The sequence below is a fragment of the Aquarana catesbeiana genome, linkage group LG08 (genome assembly GCF_042186555.1).
Source record: "Aquarana catesbeiana isolate 2022-GZ linkage group LG08, ASM4218655v1, whole genome shotgun sequence".
Classification (NCBI taxonomy): domain Eukaryota; kingdom Metazoa; phylum Chordata; class Amphibia; order Anura; family Ranidae; genus Aquarana; species Aquarana catesbeiana.
The window spans coordinates 114,403,942-114,428,444 of NC_133331.1; the positions used below are offsets into that span (position 1 = coordinate 114,403,942).

The 24,503-nt window shown below is 40.4% G+C and overlaps 1 protein-coding gene across 4 annotated transcripts in view; it reads left to right on the top strand.

Annotated features, from left to right (window-relative positions):
- PRKG1 (protein kinase cGMP-dependent 1) overlaps positions 1 to 24,503 on the top strand; it is a 1,456,334-nt gene that overhangs the window by 1,079,376 nt on the left and 352,455 nt on the right. For all 4 annotated transcript variants that reach the window (XM_073596335.1, XM_073596337.1, XM_073596334.1 and 1 more), the window contains exon 5: positions 15,473 to 15,536. In XM_073596335.1, the coding sequence (XP_073452436.1) occupies positions 15,473 to 15,536 (64 nt within the window). The remainder of the gene's footprint in view (positions 1 to 15,472; positions 15,537 to 24,503) is intronic.

Here is a 24,503-nt window from a genome sequence, read left to right on the forward strand (position 1 = left end):
TAGCAAAGAACAAAGCTAACTTTTTATATTAGAATCACTTTACTTTCAATTCTGGTAGCTGAATTTACTTTTTGAAAGCAGTTTGAAGGTACATAGATTGGTGCAACATTTTAAGGATCAAGTTAACTTTTTAAAGAGCACCAATATAACAAATCACATTCCATAAATTGTATTTGTTGCTGAGCATTCAATCTATGAATCAGATACTTTCAGCTAAATGGCACTTCTCCAGTCAAGTTTAATGTGGGAGCACTAGATTGCCTTATCTACAAAGAATCTCTTGAATCAATGCTTCAGGGACTCAAAAATCTGCATGTTTTACATATCCAGTGAACCAGTAATCATATATTCAGACAAACCACAAAAACATGATTTCATTCAAAGAATCCATTTCACCTAGTCCGCCAGTTCACAGTACTTCTCAAATCAATGTACTTATCACTAGTGTTTGCAAAATGTGTGCTAACAGTCAAGACCATATAAAAGTGTATGTATAGCCAAAACAGTATGTGTTATATTAGAAAGGTTTCCTTTTGCTTCCTTTACTGGAGAAGCAACAAGAAGGGAGAAGAATTCTCTACAAAGTGAGGGGAGTTGCTCCTAGACGGTTTTCTGTGAAACAGGTGTCCCCTTTATCCTCCCTTCTTGTTCAGGTGGCAGCTGTGAAATTTTGATGTCTCATTACTTTCTTGGTGATAATACGCCCAGGGACATTGTGCAGATACAGAAAAAATAATGATGGGATATATAACCCTTCCCTACTCTGTGCAAAATTAAAAATAGTATTGGTTACACATACACGTTAAAATCTTTTGTTAGCATATACTGTATGTGTAGTGAACAGACCCTCAGGTTGGTTCCGCCATTTGTCCCAAGTTCTGTTACCAGGTAGACGCAAGCAGTAAGGCACACGGTAGCTCTCCAGACTCTCCTCACAAGAATCAGCCAGATAGTATTTTTTAGATTTATTGCTCATTAAACTTGGGTGGGTTGCAGGGCGAGCCTTATGCAGTGTACACACGAGCTGACTTTTTAACCGGACTGGTCTGACAGACAGAGTCCGGCGGACAATCCGATTGTGTGTGGGCTTCATCGGACCTTCAGCGGACTTTTCCAGTCGAAAATCTGACAGACTTTAGATTTGAAACATGCTTCAAATCTTTCTGACGGACTCGAGTCCAGTCGAAAAATCCGCTCGTCTGTATGCTAGTCTGATGGACGAAAACCCACGCTAGGGCAGCTATTGGCTATCAACTTCCTTATTTTAGTCCGGTCGTACGTCAGCACATAGGAATCCGTCGGACTTTGGTGTGATCGTGTGTAGGCAAGTCCGTTCGTTCAAAAGTCCGTCGGAAGTCCGTCAAAAGTTTGACGAAAGTTCACCGGAATGGCCGTCGGACTTTTGTTGCCGGAAAGTCCACTCATGTGTACGTGGCCTTAGGATACTCCAAAGCCAGTGTGAAAGTAATGGAGAGCATTCTAACTATACTGTTTTTTCAGGTGGCAAACACCCTTTTGAAGTTAGTAGCAAGTGAACTACATCTCAAGGGACTCTATTACAAAAAAGTGTACCCTGAGCCAGCAACTTGAACAAACTTTCCCAAAGGTTGGCATGGACAGGCTCTCTAGAATCTTTTTGGGCTTGTACTTACTGTACTCTGGGTTCTTGAATGCTTTCCTGCAGTACCAGCCACCTTCTGTACAGGGTGCCTCCAGGCCCCTCTGGGGACTTCCAGCAACTGTTTTCAGCAGCTCCAGACATAGGTTCCCTAGCTCTAACTGGAGCCTTTACCCAGGTGGCCTTGTTCTCAACTGCAACTATGTGTCCTGGGGAGCCAATGACCTAAGGCTGGGTCTTCTTCCCCAGGACAAGGACCCTGCTGTTCTAAGCCCCAGACTATATATACATACTTTAGCCCCCTACTGTCCATAATTTCTGCCAGGGATTGGCTGAGGCTGCATGAAGGTCTGCCTCCTCTGCCCACTGAATTCTAAAAATGTACATGCTGCCTCTGATGATGACACATGTTGAAACGTGGTAATTCCCTGCACTTTGCCACAGTCTATTTTCACAACTGAAGCTTTACTTGTCTATGCGAATACCTCCTTAGTGTCGGGCATGACACATGGCAATGTGATTGTACTAATGATGGTTTTTATAAATAAATAATTTGATTGTTTTATGGTATGAAGCCTTCCTTTATGTTTTTTGACATGTTGGCAGATGGTCTGGTACTGTGAGAACCTTGCAAACCCATTAATGAAGAGAGTGGATACATTAACCCATCCTTGGCTGTTAAAGATTGCATAGTGCTCCAACAGGATTGGAAATGCATTGCACGGTTTATGATACCTTTTAAAGGAACACATTTTTACTTTGTATTTTAAGTTGTGTTGAAAGAGGTGAGCCATTTACCTGAAGAGGTGCTTGACATCACACTTTTAAGCAAAGAGAATTTTTGTACAAATTTATTACACTACATATTTTTTTTTATTGCACTTGATTAAGGACATTTATCGCATTGTTTGTAAGCTGAAAAATATTTTGAAAGTGAATCTTTTGTTGATACAATTTATAAAGTAATATTGTAACACTTTTTCTTATTTAGGTAGTGTGACAGACCTAGCCGGGAGAGAGACTTTTGGAGGGGACTGTATGCTAGCCTCTTGCCGATCGATTGGGGGCCCTTGCATTTTGGGGAACGGTGCTCTTTGTGAGCTGTATGCCTGGGGACTCTTGAGGTGGTATTACTGTGGATTCTGGTCCTGGTCCCCCAGGACACACAGACTCTGGGGACCCTGGATTTGCCATATTGGAATAGTGGCTGATTCATAATGCTGGGACAGATACTGTTAGGAGATGCTGATGTAAATTCCAACACCTGTCTGCCTATTGTCTGCTAAAATGTGTATTGTAAATAAGTCTACTATGGGGTCTAAGAGTCATTAGATCCCCATTGTTATTTGTGTTAATTAACTCTGCTGTTGTGTGAAGAAGAGTCTATGTTGATTGTGATAATGTTGATTGGATTTTCTGAACTACAAGACGACCAGTCTGGCCTAGCGGTCATGTCTGAGTCATCTAGGCTGCCTAAAGGGATTATTTTATTAGCTCATGTTAATTAGGTTAATTAGGTTACAGCTGTATTGTTAGAGTAATATGAGCGGGAGGTCTGCACCTCCACTTTGAGTGTATAAAAGCCTGTATTTTGTCAATATAGATTCCTGTTTGAACTTACATACAGCCTGCCTGGTGTTTGTTCTGAGCTATCACAACTGGGTTAGAACGGCACATAGCTGAAGTTCTAATCCCGGAGCATTGGATGACCGAACCATCAGACGTTGCAATCTGATTCTATAGCTGCAGAGGAGTGTCGGGAGAGTGGAACCGAGCGAGCAAGGGGCTCGTTACATTGGTTGGCAGCCGTGGGATTTGCTCTCCAGTTACTGGGACTTTCCAAACCAGCCTGCAGGAGAGCCACGCTGAAAGACTTACTTGAGAGCCATGGAGGGAATGGTGGGATCGTGCTTCCTTGCCGTGAACACATCCAAACCATCACCTGGATCCAAGGTAGCAGGATAGCAGGAGAGGAGAGATACCAACCACCATGGATGAGGAATTCAGAAGGAGGTTGCGAGAGAAGGAGATACAGCACAGAGGACCAGTATCAGAGCAGGTCCTGCTAGGATGGTTAGATTCTATCCGCTGTGAACTCTGGAAGGAAGCCCTAGCCTGTGAGCAGCAACACAAGGGAAAAGTTCTCCCCTCCATCCATGTGAGGTACTGGTCGCAGTATGAAGTGCGAATGCTGTTTTTGGGGGAACAGCTGAACCAGGAATGGACAGCCGAGTTAAGCAGGCTGATCCGGGCAGAAATGCGGTTGGACGAGAGCTACAGAGCCCTCCAGTGGTATGTAGCCTAAGTGTGCCCATGGACAGCGGATGACAGCCCCACGGAAGGCTTTGACTACGATGGCCTGGGATTGTTATACTGGAGGCTGTCCAGGGACCCTGACTTTGGAAGTGATCGGGAGTGGCATTTGGAGGAAATAATGGAGCACAGAGAGTGGAGACTGAATGTCTCAGAAGTGCACTGGGCACTGGAAGATTTGGAGTTTCTGGCCATTCAGGAATGGGAGTTGGAGATCGCCTACAAACAGCTGTTAGACTCTGCTCAGCAGCAGGGTGTTGCTCCCTTTGCCTGGGACTATCATGAAATACCAGTTGACAACTCTGAAATCCTGGCTGAAGAGTTGACAATTGTGTCGGGAGAGTGGAACCGAGCGAGCAAGGGGCTCGTTACAGGTAGTTTAATACTTGATATTTTGAAAGCAGTCATACACATTTTTGTTTCCTTGCACACTCCGCAGTGAGTTTAGTGACTTCAGATGGATAGATATTGGATAATTATTTATTATATCTTTGGCAAAGAACTTTTCACATTTAAATTCTGGAACCTACTAGAATCCAGGGGAAAGCACCAGAGCCTGCAACCATCAGATCCCAGAACAGCCCAAAGCATTGAACACTGCTGCTCTGCTACAGGGGAGCCTATAACTAAATTTGCAACAACTGTAGTAACTTAGCTAAGAGGGTGCTACACATGGAAATAGAAAGATGGCATCATTATCAAAAGCACTTGAAATCCAGTTTGACTACATATTAGGCATTAGTAATCATTTTGCCTATACACATAGATTTTAGGTTACATACAATACAGAATAATACAATTCCGCAGATATGGGTATCTAAGAGATGTCACGCCAGAAAATGTGATACTATCTGTAAACAGGGCCATAGTTGCCACCCTGTTTCAGATCTTTTTGTGCCAAGTTTAAGATATTGAAACTGTTCCTGGCTTGTGTATATTTATTTTATTTTCTCTGAAAGTTGACTTGATTTATTAAATGTGCTCTTGGTGGGTTTAAGGGTGCCAATAATGTTTCCTAACAGTGGCATGAAACAGAAATATCTGACAGCTTCAAAACAAATAGAGAATGCTTTATTTTAAAATCCAATAATATCATCAGTGATTCACAATCAACATCAGCGTATTATGCCTGACTTCAGAGAAGGATTATTAAACCAATATTCCTCCATCGACTTTGCTTGGTACCTAGACAAATGAGCTGTCAGGATCAGTTTATAACACACTTATTTTAGCTCAGTGTACATTTATGCAGCTCTGCTTTCCATTTTCTACAAACATTCTTTGGCTGGCCTCTACCTTGATTCATAGATAGATCATACCATAGCACTATATTTGGGGTATTTTGTATTGCAAGGATAAAACAAGATAATACAAGATCGGGGCTACTTCCTACATTTTTTAGCAACTTTATCACTGTAAAAGCAATGAGTCTTAGGTGCCTATAAGTAGCATTTCGCAAAGGCTACTCAATGGTGCCACTCAGGCAGTGCCAATTGTACTGAATATATTATCAGTGAGTATTAATATGTATCAGAGCTACACTATATTAACAAAAGTATTGGGATGCCTACCTTTACACATACATGAACTTTAATGGCATCCCAGTCCGTAGGGTTTAATATTGAGTTGGCCAACCCTTTGCAGCTATAACAGCTTCAACTCTTCTGGCAAGGCTGTAAACAATGTATGTCTATGAGAATGGTAGACCACTCTACCAGAAGCACATTTGTGAGGTCAGGCACTGATGTGGACTAGAAGGCCTGGGTCACAATCTCTGCTTTTGGGCAGGCGCCCCAATACGTTTGGTAATATAGTGTATATCTATGATGTAAATATAGTTTTATCTTATATAGTATTCATGATTCAAATTTACGTGGACCAATGCATGGGTTGAACTGGATGGTCTTTTTTCAACCAAACTAACTATGTAACTATGAAATACCAGCAGTGCAATACTAGAAGAGATACAGTCTCCTCAGGACACTGGCTTCCTTTTCCCTATGCCTCAGCTGTGAAGTATGAAGCAAAAAACATTGGTGACCTAATTTAGGGTGGTATACAATATCAAACAGAGGGGAAATGCAGTGTGTTTGAAAATCCATGTTTTTAATTGGATGGTGTAATGAGGGGTAGTTAGAGCCCCTGTTGTTTTTTTATTACAAAGGCATTCTGGCTATTTAATTTTAATAGATGCAGTGCCACCATTGGAGTACACCCTACTATACTGACTGTGGGAAAACATTTCAGGACAGGTTGTTAAATGTTAGTTACTTGCACTGTGACTGTCACCAACACCTCCAAAACACGCATGCTACCAATTCCTGGGATATTTATACACAACTTTGAATTCAGTTTCTGACTGGTAAGTGTGCTGACAATGTGCACCTTACTTTAGAAAGCTAATTACTAATTGCTGGGACACACAGGAGATCTCAAGCTGCCTGTGTGCTGTGCTGGGCTTCTGGTGCATTTTTTGCAACTTTTAAAGAGGAGTTGGCTACCTCCAGGCATACAGTACCTGCCCTTATTTGTTGCTTTGTATGTCCCAGAATGGGTGCTCTGTTAGATTGTAGTTAAAGAACAGTGGGGGTTATCCACTTTGCACTACAAGTGCACTGCAAGTGCACTTGAAAGTGCGCTGAAAGTGCACTTGGAAGTGCAGTCACTGTAAATCTGAGGGGGAAGATCTAAAATGAGGGAAAGCTCTACTGATTTTATCATCCAATCAGGTGCAAGCTAAAATGCTGTTTTTTATTTTCCTTGCATGTCCCCCTCAGATCTACAGCGACTGCACTTCCAAGTGCATTTGCAGTGCACTTGTAGTGCAAAGTGATTGCCTTTCGTAAATAACCCCTCATGCCTTTAAAAAGTATTCATACCCCTTAAAATTTTCCACTTTTTGTCATGTTACAACCAAAAACATAATGTATTTTATTGGGATGTTATGTGATAGACCAACACAAAGTGGCTCATAGTTGTGAAGTGAAGGGAAAATGATAAATGGTTTTCAATTTTTTTATAAATAAATATGTGAAAACTGTGGCGTGCATTTGTATTCAGCCCCCTGAGTCAATACTTTGTAGAACCACCTTTAGCTGCAATTACAGCTGCCAGTTTTTTCGGGTATGTCTCTACCAGCTTTTCTCATCTAGAGAGTGAAGTTGTGTCCATTCTTCTTTGCAAAATAGCTCAAGCTCTGTCAGATTGGATGGAGAACGTCTATGAACAGCAATTTTCAAGTCTCGCCACAAATTCTGGCTGTATGTTTAGGGTCATTGTCCTGCTCAAAGGAGAACTTCCACCTGAGTCTCAAGTCTTTTGCAGACTCTTTCTTCTAAAGCCAGGTACACATTACAACCTGTTTTCGTGCAACCTCATGAGTTGCATGAAAAAACCTGACAGCTCTGATCAGGAGCCTCTGTATTAACCATGCAAGGGTAGTGCAGCGATCTCCCCCACTGAGCTGTTGAGTTCTGACAGGGGGACGGCCCCCCCACCAGAAAACTTCGATCAGCGCTCTCTGCCATTGGCTGAGAGCTCTGATCGGGAGTTGATCAGCTGCTGGTTTTCCAGCATGCACATCCGAAAGACACACTGGCAGAATGTCAGCTGGTATTTTTGTGCCAGCAAATGTATCCCGACATTCTGCCTGTGTGTATGGGGCTCATGTACACAGGGCAGTTTAAAACCTTTTCTGAATGCTGGTAACTGACAGCTGGAAACCGAAGGTGAAAAATGTCCAATTTGCAGTTTTTACATACCAGGTTTATGTGAGTTTATCAGCAGTTATGAGCCTTTGAGGTTAGAAACATTTTTTAAAGATAACCTTAGGAGACCCTCCCAAATGCCCACAATGCATGAAAAACAAGTAAATTACTGTATTTATTGGCGTATAACACTCACTTTTTCACCCTAAAAATTGGGTGCAAATAGCACGTGCGTGTTATACGCCAATACTTCAATTTTAGATGCCTCGGAGGGGACAGGGAGGGGGGCGGGATGAGCGCTGTCAGATTACATACAGTAAGAATCTCCTGTTTACTTGGCGGCCTCTGTAAAAGGAAGTCCCGTCTCCTGGGCCGCCCCCCTCCCTGTCCCCTCTAGGCTGCAGGTGGGCATCGATCAGGCTGCACTGTAGGCAATGGTGAGGCTGCTGCATTGATGGCAATGGTGAGCCTGCTGCATTGATGGCAATGATGAGGCTGCTGCATTCATGGCAATGGAGAGGCTGCTGCATTGATGGCAATGGTGAGGCTGCTGCATTGATGGCAATGGTGAGGCTGCTGCATTGATGGCAATGGTGAGGCTGCTGCATTGATGGCAATGGTGTGGCTGCTGCATTGATGGCAATGGTGCGGCTGCTGCATTGATGTGGACTGATGAGGTTGCATTGATGGCACTTGTGAGGCTGCAGATGGGCATGGATGAGGCTGCATTGGTGGCAATGGTGAGGCTGCAAATGGGCATTGGACAGGCTGTATTGATGGCAATGGTGAGACTGCAGATGGGCACTGACCCTTATTTTGCTTCAAAGTTCCTTATTTAAAATTTAATTTTTTTTCCTGAAACTTCCATCTTAAAATTAATGTGCGTGTTATACACCTGTGCGTGTTATACACCGATAAATACGGTATTAACTATTTCAGCCATCAGTGAGAGAAGAGAGCAGCAACAGCAGAGAGAGCAGTGTGCTTGTAAATAGCTGTCTTATTTTTTGTGTTTTCACTATGGATCCCATCATGAGCATGTGTGAGGAAATGTTCCTTATGTTGCTGAGGCTCTGAAGATGTAGAAAGTTGTGTCAAAGGACCAGATTTTGCAGCTACTGGACTCATCCATTGATGCAGGCGACAGCATGTGGTGAAATTTGTGTTTTTTCAAAATTTTTATATGTTCAAAAATTATCAGAAAAGTTTTCCCGTTCAAAAACGCTTTTAAACGTAGACACAGTTTATGGTGGTCACACGCGGTTACAAGCATTTGGCGTTCTGCTTTCAAAAAAAGTGCCTGTAACCTCAGCTGCCTTTAAACCACATTAAAATGACTGAGTGTACATGTACACATTAGATAACCCCAATGGAGAGTTCAGGGGCTGCTGAAAAAAACACCTAACTGCGCCTAAACTTCAGTTTAGCAGCTGTAGTTTACATGAGGCCCAAGATTGTCCTGTATTTGGTTCCATCTATCTTCCCATCAACTCTGACCAGCTTCCCATCCCTGCTGAAGTAAAGCAGCCCCACAACATGATGCTGCCACCACCATGTTTCACGTTGGGGGTGGTGTGTACAGGGTGATGTGCAGTGTTAGTTTTCTGCCATACGCAGCGTTTCGCTTTTAGCCCAAAATGTTAAATTTTGGTCTCATCTGACCAGAGCACCTTCTTCCACATGTTTGCTGTGTCCCCCACATTGCTTCTCGTAAAATGCAAATGGGACTTCTTATGGCTTTCTTTCAACAATGGCTTTCTTCTTGCCACTCTTCCATAAAGGTCAGATTTGTGAAGTGTACTACTAATAGTTGTTCTGTGGACATATTCTCCCACCTGAGCTATGGATCTCTGCAGCTCCTCCGGAGTTACCATGGGCCTCTTGGCTGCTTCTCTCAACAATGCTTTCCTTGCCCGGCCTGTCAGTTTAGGTGGACGGCCATGTAGGTTTGCAGTTGTGCCATACTCTTTCCATTTTCAGATGATGAATTGAACAGTGCTCCTAGAGATGTTAAAATCTTAGGATATTTTTTTATAACCTAACCCTGCTTTAAACTTCTCCACAACTTTATCCCTGGTCTGTCTGGTGTGTTCCTTGGCCTTCATGATGCTGTTTGTTCATTAGGGTTCTCTAACAAACCTCTGGGGACTTCACAGATCAGCTGTACTGTATTTATACTGAGATTAAATTACACACAGGTAGACTCTATTTACCAATGTCCACTAGATTTTAGTTAAATTCAAAAATTTCAAAAATTTGAAAACCATTTTTCATTTTTCCTCCACTTCACAGCAACACTTTGTATTGGTCTATCACATAAAACCCCAGTAAAATACATTTACGTTTTTGGTTGTAACATGACAAAATGTGGAAAATTTCAAGGGGCATGAATACTTTTTCAAGGCGCTGTATATGTGAACCCTCACCTTGTAAAACAACCATTCAGTAAAAAAATTTAAAAAATTATAAATACCTTTGTTTCCTTTTTTATAAGTGATCACATAATCTCTGTTCTTAGCTGCATAAAATGCTCAGAGAGCTAGGGGAGAAGAAACAGCAGCACACTGAATTTCCCAGTAAATAGCTGTTTGGGGTACATGGTAAAATCAGAAATATGAAATGTTGGGGGAACATATTCTTTAGGTTGGCTATAGATGGGTAACTTTTTCTTTTTTTGATCAACCAGCAGGCTGAATGAAAAAAAAAAGACGGTCTTCTTCCTCCACACAAGCGAGGTGGATGGAGTTATCATTCCTGCTGAAACATTGTATTCTGACAACGGAATCTTCACTGTCAGAATTCACTGAGCACTGGCTGCAGCTGCTGATCGATAAAATGTTTTCCAACATTCTTGTTCAACTGATGTCAATCTAATGACTGAGGCAGTGTGTCTTCTACATAGATTTGCAATTATATACTACTAACATCACTAATTTTATAGTGTCTAAGGATTGCTGGTTATTTTTAAATATTTGGATACATGCAGTGCTGCCATTGGCCATGCACCCACTAATACAGACTGTAGGTGACAATGTGGGATAGGGTGTTAAATGTTAAATTATTATTATTGTCCTCATTAGAGATATTTGCCTTCTCTATTTGTCCTGGTGATCCCTGCCACTGGACCACAGGAAGAAAGAAGGAAAATTATCCAGACTCAAATCAGAGTTTATCATGGGACTAAATGTCAGGAAAAATCCTATTTGAGCTGTCACCAGTATAGCATTACTGTGGATATCTTTCAATGGACACTTGTGCAAGTGATAACTGACAGTGTTTTTCCCCATTCCTTATTGTAACTGAAATTAAAATAGAAATTGATTTTAGTTATATTCTATACTATACTATACTAAAACTACACTTTCATTTGGCAGCCTTTAAAGTTCTATACAGCTTTGGGAATTGCATGTAACTGGGTGACCCCGCCCCCCTCTGACACCATGGGGAAGCCCCCGTACGTCAGAGGGGGGCGGGGTCATCTGGTTACATCACCGGGTGGCCCTGCCCTCAGTTATATAAGAGCTGTCACAGCGAAGACGCGTCACACGGCGGGAGCCTCCCATGGAGGCGGGTCATTGCGGCTTTTTTTTCTTTTATTCTTTTTTGGTCCATCGGGTGGCGTGAACTTACTTCGTAGGACTTTTTTTTTATAAACGACTTGTTCCAAGCTGTCTCTTGTCTTTTTTACTATTTTGACACTTTTTTTGTGAAATGGTAGGGGTACATTTGTACCCTGTTACCAGTTCACACAGGGGGAAGGCTGGGATCTGGGGTCCCCTTTTTAAAGGGAGCTTCCAGATTCTGACAAGCCCCCCCACCCACAGACCCCCACAACCACTGGGCAAGGATTGTGGGGATGGGGACCTTGTCCCCATCAACATGGGGACAAGGTGCTTTTGGGGCTACCCCAAAGCACCCTCCGCATGTTGAGGGCATGTGGCCTGGTACAGTTCAGGAGGGGGGGCTTTCTCATCCCCCCTCTTTTCCTGCGGCCTGCTAGATTGCATGCTCAGATAAGGGTCTGGTATGGATTTTGGGGGGACCCCTACGCTATTTTTTAAAAAAATTTGGCGCAGGTTCCCCTTAATTTCCATATCAGACCCGAAGGGCCTGGTATGGATTTTAGGGGGACCCCCATGCAATTTTTTTTTAAATTTTGATTATTCATACCAGACCCATGGTATGAATGGACGGGGGGGGGGGATTCCATGCTCTTTTTTTCAATTATCTGTATCTATATTGTCGAGACCCGACAATACATTACAGCCGCTATCAGTTTTAAATTTAAAATGACAATTTTTTCTTTAGAAATGTCATTTTGCTGTGGTACTGTGGCATACTATAGACACCTCCCAGACACGATATTTAAAGGAATATTTCATTTTTATTGTTTCACTTTAAGCATTAAAAAAATCACTGCTCCCAAAAAAACGTCAGTTTAAAAAAAAATGTTTGCATTGATACATGTCTGGTGGGGCAGGACCCAGGTCCCCAAACACTTTTTATGACAATAACTTGCATATACGCCTTTAAAATTATCACTTTTGATTATTCATGTTCATGTCCCATAGACATTTTAACGGTGCTAGTGTGTTCTGCCAAATTTTTTGCCTGTTCGCATTTTCTGCTGCGAACCGAACAGGAGTGTGTTCGGCTCATCCCTACTCAGATTCCCCCAAATTCAGTCATGTACTTGTGTACTCATGTATCTTAATATTATAAACAAGATAATTAGCATACATAAGCGATGTGGCAGATGTATCCTATTTCATTAGTACTTACAGTATTCATACAGTACGATATGATATGGGAATATTTCATTTGTGACCCTTTATGACATTAACAATGATAATTTGGTTAGCTGTGTAAACAGGGCATTTTCTGTAAAGATGACATTGTATAATTTAATTTATCACATATATGTATTGGTAGGAAGGCTCACATTAGCACTGGTTATTGACCTTTCTTTGCATACTCTGCCAGCTATAGATTAAACCAGACTCATAATCAGTTTCCTGCAACAATTCAATTTTCTTTTCACAATGGAAGAGCTGTATCATTAATCTCACATTAACCTCTGAGATAACACCTTCAAATTGTGTTTAAAAGCACTATCCTATATTTTATCAGCAAGGGCAAGAAAAACATTAGCTGGTGGAATTCTCACATTTTGTGGCTGTCTCAATAATTGATCATCATGCCAATATTGCAACCAAACACTCCAAATGGCAACAAATGTCTTTATAATATAAAGCTGGCCATAGATGGATCCAAATGGTGGTACAGAAGTCCATCTCTGAAGAGTATATCCTGATGGCAGGGAAGCCTTCCTGCTGTCAGAATACAACAGCTCCACGGGAGGGATTTCCCCATCCACCTCCACCTCAAATATGTGGATGGGGGGAATCAATTCATTTTCTTTTGTTCAACCCGCTGGTTGAATAAAAGAAAATTAATCTTGTATGGTCTACCTTACTGAATATATTTCCACCTTCATGTTGATATGATGTAATATTTGTAACCCCTCCATACAGCAAAACAAAAGTTAGTAAAACACGGAGTTAGCTATAACCTAGTATAGTGGGTACATAAGTTATGTCACAGGATTTGTTACTTTTAGACATACATGAAGAAAGCAAGTAGAAGCACAGACATGGGTAGTTGATCACTTTGAAACATTTATTTGAACATAAACTGCAGTATTTGGGAGGATGACTTCTAATGCTGAAACATCCATGCATCTATGCATAATTTCAGCTTTTCAAATATATGTAAGGTAAGTAAGCATAAAGCTCTAATGTGGCATGTAGTAAGTAGATATTCCAGCAAGAGGTTACAAATGCAAATGAGCTGCATAAAAGGTCAGTAAAAAAGATACCTCCACAAAAATAGAAGCCCTATTTGGGCAAGGGTGGGCCACTCCATATATTCTACTCACTTCCTGGGCTCCAACCCTCCACCCTGCCGCCAGCACCCCAACCCTCCTTGTATTCCACCTCTGTCTCATTGCATTCCACATGCAGGTGGAGGGCTGTGAGAAGGAGAAAATAAAGGAGTAGCAGGTCTTAAAAATGGCAGCTATGTGCTCCTGAGGAGAATGAAAAACACAGGAACTTCTCACTGGATTATGTGGAAAAATGTGCAGCGTAACAAGGCAAAAAAAAAAAAAAAAATGCTGCTTTGCAGCCCCAACTAAAATGACTGCAACCTTGTGGAGAAGAAGTGGGAGAAGGGCACATTAGCAGCAATAAGAGAAAGTTACTGCTATATGCCATTGAGGACGAGGAGTGCATGCTTTTTACTGCTGACTGGTTTAATTGAGGAGCTGCTCCCACTGAGCCCTTTGGTGCTCTATTTTTCCTCAAGCATGTGGTACCCAAATGGCTGGTAATTTAACCATGGCTGATACACAGCAGACAGATGCTGCAGACCACAATGGTGCTGTTGGCAAAACATATGTTTAAAAAAAGCCCACATTTCAGAGCTTTTTCTTTTTGCCCCTTACTGAAGTGTCCTAATGCTAGCCATGGGATGGGAGGGGGTTCAGTGGGATGTAGGGCTGTTGTATTGAAGTGTTTTTGTGCACCCTGTTTTGACAGTTTCTTAAAATTTAGGACAATGCAGCGCCGTGCTACTGCAAAAAATCACAAGCTGTACTATTAAACTGTTGTGCCACTTCCCTAACTTTTTTTTAGCTATGTTAATACTGCTACTGGCCAATTTAAGCCTATTACTGCTAAATAAAAATAAAAGTGTTACATACAAACCTAATGAATCAAATTTATAAGAATCAGAAGGCAGAAGTTGGAGTTTATATTTACAAAGGCAATTGTTTTATATATTAAAAGTACTATGTTATTTTAATGTACAAATTACTTTTAAAACTACTTCTATTTAAAGGAGGTGAGGGATACTTTAAGAAATTAATTCTGACTGGAGCACTACTTAAATAACTGTATTGCTTGTATCTGCTCAATATTTATGATAGCCTTAAGCATAAAAGCGTATTTAAAACTCCTTAAAAACTCCTTAAGTTTAATTTTATTTTTTGGAGATGTATTTAAGAAGTTTGACTGTTAAAATCCTTTTAAGGGTTCTAAAATATTGCATAGTTTATTACATTTGAGATTTCTTTTATCACCCACTATAACCTAATTTTTTCTTAAAATTAGAAAGAAGAAAGTTGATCTCCTAGCTAACTGGCAGTAATAGAATTGATTTAATGCCTTGAATTTTAACATGCACTTTCATACTACTGTGTGCCAGCCTGTGTTTCATTAATGATACACTGCTATGTCCAAGGGACTTAGGAGAATCTGTGACAAGTTAGATATAGTTTATTGGCTACGTCTATCAGACAAACCCTCCAGCTTAGAGAACCTGACATTAAGATATAACTCAAGATAGCAGATAGGAAGAATTACATTGAGAGATTAAGAGCACAGAAAAAGCCTTCTGGATGAGCTTCAGTAAATAACAGTGGAATAGTTGCTTATTTGCTGTTCTTAATAGTGAAAATTATAAAGTAAAAATATAAGTAATAATAATAATAATAATATTATTATTATTAATATTTTAACGGAACAGCTATGGTATAGGGGCTTCAACGGAAATTAAACCCCAGTGCTGCCTTTCACCACATACCTACCTAAACTTGCATTTTTTTAATTCTTCGCAACTGTGAACAAGTTTGTATATTTTACACTATATGTGAATAGGATAAACTAGTATTTCTGTAAATTGTGTGGAATAAAGTGGGACACAATGCATTTGTATTATTATTTTTATTATTATTTCCTTTTATCCTCACCATATTCATCCATTCTTTTTTCAGTGTACCGACATTCCAGAGCCTTCCAGAAGAAATACTCAGTAAGCTAGCTGATGTACTAGAGGAGGTAAGATGTCCACTGAAGAATAAAATGTCTTTGAAACTGTGTACATATTTATAATTACTTGTAAGGTGTTATGATGTACATGTTTAGCATACTTCTACAATTTTGTAGCTTTATTGTACCATGCTGCCTGATGACAAATAACTAAAACTCTATTTTGCATGCGCTGTCACAGTGGCCATCATTTATAATTGTCAATGTTTGTGTGTGTGTGTGTGTGTATAAATATAGTATATATATATATATATATATATATATATATAAATATATTCAGTATCTCACAAAAGTGAGTACACCCCTCACACTTTTGTAAATATTTTATCCTATATCTTTTCATCTGACAACACTGAAGAAATGCCACTTTGCTACAATGTAAAGTAGTGAATGTACAGCTTGCATAACAGTGTAAATTTGCAGTCCCCTCAAAATAACCCAACACACAGCCATTAATGTCTAAACCGCTGGCAACAAAAGTGAGTACACCCCTAAGTGAAAATGTCCAAATTGGGCCCAAAGTGTCAATGTTTTGTGTGGCCACTATTATTTTCCAGCACGGCTTTAACCCTCTTGGGCATGGAGTTCAACAGAGCTTCACAGGTTGCCACTGGAGTACTCTTCCATCATCGTCATGGAGCTGGTGGATGTTAGAGACCTTGCGCTCCTCCTCCTTCTGTTTAAGGATGCCCCACAGATGCTCAATAGGGTTTAGGTCTGGAGACATGCTTGGCCAGTCCATCACCTTTACTTTCCACTTCTTTAGCAAGGCAGTGGTCATTTTGGAGGTGTGTTTGGGGTTGTTATCATGTTGGAATACTACCCTGCGGCCCAGTCTCTGAAGTGAGGGGATCATGCTCTGCTTCACTATGTCACATTTCATGTTGGCATTTATGGTTCCCTCAATGAACTGTAGCTCCTCAGTGCCAGCAGCACTCATGCAGCCCCAGACCATGACACTCTCACCACCATGCTTGACTGTAGGCAAGACACACTTGTATTTGAACTCCTCACCTGGTTGCTGCCACATGCTTGACACCATCTGAACCAAATAAGTTTATCTTGGTCTCATCAGACCACAAGACATGTTTCCAGTAATCCATGTCCTTAATCTGCTTGTCTTCAGCAAACTGTTTGCGGACTTTCTTGTGCATCATCTTTAGAAGAGGCTTCCTTCTAGGACAACAGCCATGCAGACCAATTTGATGCAGTGTGCGGTGTATGGTCTGAGCACTGACAGGCTGACCCCCCATCCCTTCAACCTCTGGAGCAATGCTGGCAGCACTCATATGTTTCAAGACAAAGACAACCTCTGGTATGACGTTGAGCATGTGCACTCAACTTCTTTGGTCGACCATGGCGAGGCCTGTTCTGAGTGCAACCTGTCCTGTTAAACCACTGTATGGTCTTGGTCACCGTGCTGCAGCTCAGTTTCAGGGTCTTGGCAATCTTCTTATAGCCTAGGCCACCTTTATGTAGAGCAACACATTCTTTTTTCAGATCCTCAGAGAGTTCTTTGCCATGAGGTGCCATGTTGAACTTCCAGTGACCAGTATGAGAGAGTGAGAGAGATAACACCAAATTTAACACACCTGCTCCCCATTCACACCTGAGACCTTGTGACACTAAGTAGTCACATGACACCGGGGAGGGAAAATGGCTAATTCTGCCCAATTTAGACATTAATGGCTGTGTGTTGATTTATTTTGAGGGGACAGCAAATTGACACTGTTATGCAAGCTGTACACTAACTATTTACATTGTAGCAAAGTGCCATATGTAGGTATGTAGGCACTAATGGAATAGTGGCTGGATTTGCACCATTAAAATACATGGCATCAATGGTCATTAATCTAACTTTTGGATGTAAAGGACAGGTTTGACTAGGGCTACTCCAAATATTGTTGCCTAGTAACACCAGTATGATGGGAGGACTGTCTCAGTACCCAATGATTAGAAGCGTAAGGGGTTGTGTTAAAAAATATACATTTATTAGAAAAAATATATAAAAATACAGTCACAATAGAGAATATGACAAAAAAGTAATACAAAACGCTTTAACAGATATGTGTTCTAAAACCCAACTGGTTGGTGGGAACAATGTGATGCGGGTACGAGTGATTCCTCAACAAGTTTAGCGACAATTGTCGCTTCTTCAGGAGGTAATACCCAGAACATCTAGAATAAACAAATACAGTCTCATAGTTACACAGAAGAGTAAAGTGGTAAACAGATTAAATAGCTTAATTGTGGCTATCAAATAGAACTATATTGATGGAGAATGATGAACAGCGGTGTAACTCACCAATGGAAACCCAGTGGGGGCACACGGTGGCTATTGAGACACCCCAGGCGGGGGTATCCTTTCCTTCAAACTCTACTAGGATGATGGTACCCACCCCTACTCATGGTTTATATACTAAGTAAGGTACCACCAAATTTAGCTAACTTTTGGATGTGGCTGTCTGCATTAAAGAGAACCTGTTACAATAAAAATCTGGGGTTAACATAGTCTATCCTTAGAAACATTTAGTTTCCTGGCTATTCTATTGACCTGGTTTCCATGCTTTTTGAGTCCCACAAAGATCATGCCGATCATGTATAAGGTGACAGTATTGTCAATTACTTAACTAGAGCTCAGTTCTTAACTAGAGCTGACCAATTGACCAAGCAACACATTTGTTAATTGTATAAAACCATGGAAAATTTAAATAATTGCAATGTTATATCTTAATGTAAGTTGAGGATTTTTGAACCTGTTATGCTGACAATTTTTTTCATAAACATCAGGAAATTGAATAGGGCACATGGATTAAAAGAGATTAGGAGAGATTTCTATGGGATAAATTATTGGATGGTTCACTATCGAACACCTGTGTCAGGAACCATGAATCAGACAGAGACAGAAAATGCAGTAGAAATCACATCTTTTAATATAATGGTAAAAATGGTAAACGTAGTCAAAACATAGCCAGGGTACAGTAACCAGGGTGGGTAGTCAGAATAAGCCAGTAAACCAGGAAGCCAGAGATCAGCGTAGTCGGAGGCAGCAGACAGGATCAGGAACCAGAAGGGACGTCAGCCAGGCAAGTCTTCAACAGGAACACAACAGAGAGACTCTAGATATATTTGACCAAGGCAAAGGCGCGGAAGAAATGAACCAGGCAGTTTAAATATCCAGAGCTGGCTGTAAGCTGGACTGACTAGCAGGAAATGATCACCAGGTGAGCCACTGTGGAACAATGAGTACTGGCAATTAACTGACAGCTGAGCAACCTAAACACTGAGAAGGGAGGACTGAGAGCTCGGCCCTGACAACCGACAACCTGATTATCAACTAATCAATATAATACCATTACACATCATACCAGATCATACCAGGTATCAGGTATTTAGAGTGTTGTAGCAACTCCCAACCGGTATCAGTACAGAACATGGATCAAAAATGCCCCTGAGCACCTAAGAACTTGTTGCAAAGTTCCATGCTTTTATTTGAAACATCACATTAAAGTGAATGTTTGCATAACTGATGAAGAGGTCCTGAGCAGCCTTCAAATGTCTGTGAAGGTTCCTGGGTGGTCTGGGGATATATTTAATCTATGTTTGTCCTAGACTAGACTACAAGCCGTAATGTTAAGCGAAGTTGCCAGTGACTAAAAGAAAGGAAGTAGTCCTATGCAAGATGGAAGCAAGCTAAATAAACCTGCTGTTGCCACTGCAACAATGATCTATCGACCTTATAATGTCCTGTTTGTATCGTTTTCATCATGCATTTTCAGCTGCCCAGTTTTGTGACAGAGTTTATTTTGTCAATATTCTTGAGTGTTTTACTTGATACTTTTCTCAGCTTGTGGTCTCTCCTGCTGCCCTAAGTATCCTGCATGACAGCAGGCAGTAACATTTGAAAGTAATCTACAGCAATGGCTGTTTTTCGAGCACTGCAGGCCACTGGGAAATGGACATCAACCATTTCCTTTGTACAGAAGAAGGCGAAATGTAAAAAGTGGTTTCTACTGTTTTTATTTGATCACAAAATAAACTAGTAGTTAAATGACTATAAGTATGGCTTTGCTTAAATTTGCACTTAAACACATTCAGCTAACAAGATTTGAAGGACAAGTGTTTTTTCAGACAAAGAATAAAATGATCTAGCTATATGCATGCATTTTACACTCTTAAAAAAGGAATATCAGAAAGTATATTTAGAGCAAATAATCAAGGAAATCCATAGTTATATTTTATATAGGTTTCTTAATGTACTGTATAATCTCAGAAAGTCACTCACTAGTAATATATAGTGAAAAAATGTATTTGTTGTCTAACAATTAATTAAATTTTTGCCTCTCTAACCTGCACTAGAATTCAGATGGTAATATGTTTGGCTATTATTAATAGTTCTCTGTGTTTTCTTAAATCAGTAAAACTGTGGTAACATGGGAAGTGCAATGAAACTCACCATTACAAGAGCCAGTACACCCGCCGTGAAGTGCACATGCTGTACATTTTGCTTTGTCTGTTTTTGTGTGTTAAGTTGTGCTTCCAGTCCATTTAAAACAAATGTGTTTTCTTAATACAGTGCATCTTAATGTGCAATAATATGTTGTATTAATGCAGGTTCATTAACGTAACGCGTAGTGTGAAGCTGACCTTGAACATTTTAGCCAAATTGGTTTCAGGAAAAATACATATCCCAACAGATTAGATAAATAGGGAGGGAGAGTGGGAGACAGGAGGTATTTAGTGGTTCTTTAATTAAGAGTTTTATTTCAACATGGCATGGAGGATTTACTAAAACGAAAAAGTGCAAAATTTGGTGCAGGTCTGCATTGAAACCAATCAGCTTCCAGGTTTTATTGCCAAAGCTTAATTGAAAAAACTGAAGTTAGAAGCAGATTGGTTATCATGCACATCTGCACTAGATTTTGCACTCTTCAGTTTTAGTAAATCAACCCTTGTATTTTTGTTTGATAGAATATAGCCCCCATTGTGTTATTATTTGCTTACTGTCCAGTTATTTCAGCTATGTGGTCTAGTTGTTCCATATGAAGTTGTTTCAAATAACAGAATCTCTGGATTTACTACCTAAGTACTCTGCATTAATCTGAATTTACAGAGAGAGGTGTTCAAATAACACGCCAAAGCTTAAATAATTATCTAACATTGGATTTCACACAAAATCTAGGTATACAGAAGATGTAATAAAGAGAACCATTAGACAGAGTAGACATGGAGCATAACAAAACTAGCAGGTGCCATACTGGCCCTACATATTCAGATGTTTTAAAGAGCTGAATACAACAGTGAATGACCTAAAGGGGATGCATACTAGCACATTATGCAATTGCCTTTCAGGGGATTTTTCAATGCCGCGGTTTACTACCACTTTAAAACAAATGTGTACAAATATCCCATACCTCACACCCAAATCAAATATGTATCACTTTAGCTGAAATGAAATAGCCTTGTGATCAACCCTAATGTAGACCCAAAGTAATAAATACTTTTGAATTGCTGCCTTCCTTTACAGATGAAAAAAAAAAATACTTTGCCATTTCCTCGCCCAGGCTCCCCTTTGGTACCCAGACATACTTCTTAACTGAGGGCAGGTTTCAATAAAATGATGGGGACATTGATTGGTTTCCTCTTACTATATCCATCACCAATATATATACCTGTATATATCACCAGTATGGCTGCCAGTCTGATGCTGGGCTGTTTCCCCCTGCCTCTAAGCCCAAGAACTGAGCAATCATGTGATAGCTGAATCCGTTCTCAGGTCCACTCTGAGCAGAGAGCGGTGAATATCAGTCACCGCTCTCTGCTCTGACCCTGCTCTGACCCCTCCCACACTCATTGGACCGGCTAGCTCAGCCAGTCAGTTGCCGGTCAGACATCTGGGTGGATCCCAACATTATTGTCGAGATCCTTTCAGAGACCGGATAGGGTCTGTGATCTCAGCTGACAGCAGGCTTTAGCCGGCTATAGGCTGATTCGGGTCACAGGAGTGCAAAAGTAAGTGCACTCCTGTGACCCACTTGAGAAGAATGGCTGGGAAGTTTTGACCATACTTCTAAAGAAAATAAAAATAAATTTAATTGACTTTTACTTGTTTCTGTCACTGGTGTTTCAAAAGCTCCAAACTGCTCCCCTGGATTGTCATTGTGTTTTCTATTTAATAAATGTTAAGCAACAGCGGTATTGGAAATTGAGACTAGGAATCTCCTAGCATCCCACACTGCATTTTGTAACATGTTTTAATGAAGAGAACACCAAAGAAAATCATTTTTAGTTTATTAGGGGTTGAACTGCATACACCATTCTTTGCTTTTCCTATCCTACCTATCAAAATGAATGCAAAAACAGCTCTGTAGCAACTCAAAAACATCACAGAGAATCCTAAATGTAAGCAGGTATTCCCTTGTACGCAAGCCTTTATTTAAAATAGAACCTTAAGTACATTTTTTTTATCTAAAGTGTGATTGTGTTATGACCTCTGTCAGGTTTGCAATCTAAGTCACATTGGGGAGATTTCCCTTCACTATTCTTTAACAAAAACAAGAAGTGATAGAAAATCCTTCTAAAGTGAAGGAATCCCTGGCTCTAAGGGATCACCAGAAATAGTGTCCCCATTGGAAGATTTTCCCTCTATTATTGTACTGGAGACCACCCAAAATGTAGGATTTTTTTCACTTTCAATGATAATGGCTAACATGACAAATAGAAAAGGTGAATCGCCCTAACAGGGCACAGACCACAAAACAAAAAAAAAAACTAAACATGCCAGATGTTATAATTCCTCTCCACTCTATCCAAAACTAAAAAAAAAAAAAAAGTTTTGCGTTACCATTAAGCCCTAAACCAGGTGAAACGCATTATAGAAGGATGAAGCTGAAACAGTTTAAACTCAGATGCGATAGATAATGTGCCTGGACAGTGTACGGGAGGGTGCCAACTTTTTGCAGTTCCATGATCAAGCCTGACAAACCTGCATTTTGCCCAACCAGCACCTGGAAGCAGTGGCACCTGAAGCAACATACTGGAGCATTTTACGTTGTACCGTTTTAGTTTTGCCTTTGCATTTAAAAAGTTTTGTCTTTAGTTATGCATAAAACTATTTTATGAAAAGGCAGAAAATAAACTTGTATGGATCATTACAACCCTTGATTTTTTAAAGCAAATTATAGAGGGGTCTTTCAGAATAAAGAATTATTCTTCACCAGTTCATATGAACAGGGTTTGCAATGTACAGGTCATATATACATGCTGTAGAAAGCCTTCTACCCCCAATACCCCCCAAAACCTTTGGAGTTTCAGTCACGTAGAGTCTAGTTCCTATTCTCACTGGTGTTTCAACAGTGATATCTTGCATTACCTGCTAAAGTGTAAGGTTCACTATCCACGTTAAAATCTAACCATAAAATCTTTGTACAATCAACTTTATAACTACCAAAGCTATATATTATGAAAAGAAGACCTCCCTAAATTATTAAATCAATTTGTATGCAGTGACGTAGGCCCTTGCACTAAATAGCTTATGGTAGATCTGAAGATGATTGTACAGTTAGATTGTAATGTGTGTGGTGAAGTATTAACAGCAATATAATAGCTGAGGGCCTACCCTTTTATTAAATATTTCACATGTGCCACTTGTAATCAGCAGGTGATGAGATCTAAGAAGGTTCAGTATTGACTAACATTGAATGAACCTATTGAGGCTAGTGACAGCAAGGCAACTAGTATATTCAGAAGGAAATTGGCAATGGCAGCCTCTATATTCATGTCATTACAGTGGAACCAGTAGCAGTAACACGGTTAATGAGCGTTTTGCAATTTGAGCTATTATTTTTTTCAAATCCTGACTTGGTTTACGAGTGTTGTCTCGCACAACGAGCAGGATTCAAGCCTCTGTAGTGTGCAGTACTGCATTTGGCCAGAGGTGCGGGGGCGCCGGTGACACTCTGAGCCACTTGGAGCCATTCAGAGCCGTTCTGAGACGCTTGAAATACTCGGAAACACTCGGAAACACTTGTGAAGGGAATAAAACGGTATTTCCGTATACCTGACAAGACCAGCTAGGTATAATCACAGCAATTACCACACTCACAAGACCCTCTCAGTACTGAGGAGATAACTTCTTGGTGAACACAACAAGAGATGATGCAGAGGTTATGTCCAAAGCTATCTGTTTTCTTCTGGGCGGGTATACAATTTATATATGGTCATCACTAAACAATCATAATATGGAAGATGGGAGTGGTTAATACAAGGGTGTACATTTCATATCATTACATATCATTAATGGTCAGATGATTAACCTTTCACAAAATGGCTTACATAGGTCACTAGAGTAACTTATGCCATCTGCTTTCATGACTCATAGTCATGAGTCCTGCTTCCCTGTTTCATGTCTCATTACACAGGAAAGGTGGCCCAGACATACTAAGCCACAATTCTTTATTTAGATGGTACAGAATAAAACTGCTTACGCAAGCTATATTTTCTGTGTGTGCTTTATAGAAAACCTGTTACCAAGCTGAAAAACAGAACTAGTTGACTTAACTCGAGTATGATACAAGTTAAGATATATGAATTTGTATGACTTTATGGCCGCACAAAATGGAGTCACTTCTGTTCAGTCATATTACTACAACTTGGAGGGTTTCCGAGTGCATCCGAGCGGTCTTCGAGTATTTCCGAGTCTCTCCAGTGCCCCCCCACCTCTGGCCACATGCGGTATTGCATGCAATAGAAGTCAATGTGGAACAAATTATCTTCGTTTCCATTGACTTCTGTGGGGAAACTTGCTTTGATACGTGAGTGCTTTGGATTACAAGCATTCTCTTGGAACGGATTATGCTCATAATCCAAGGTCCACTGTATAAGTTTCCTTTAAAATAGACATTAAAATGAATTATAGGAGAGACACCTCCCCATTATTTATATATTATTTGCTAGTAGATATGGAATCATCCTGTT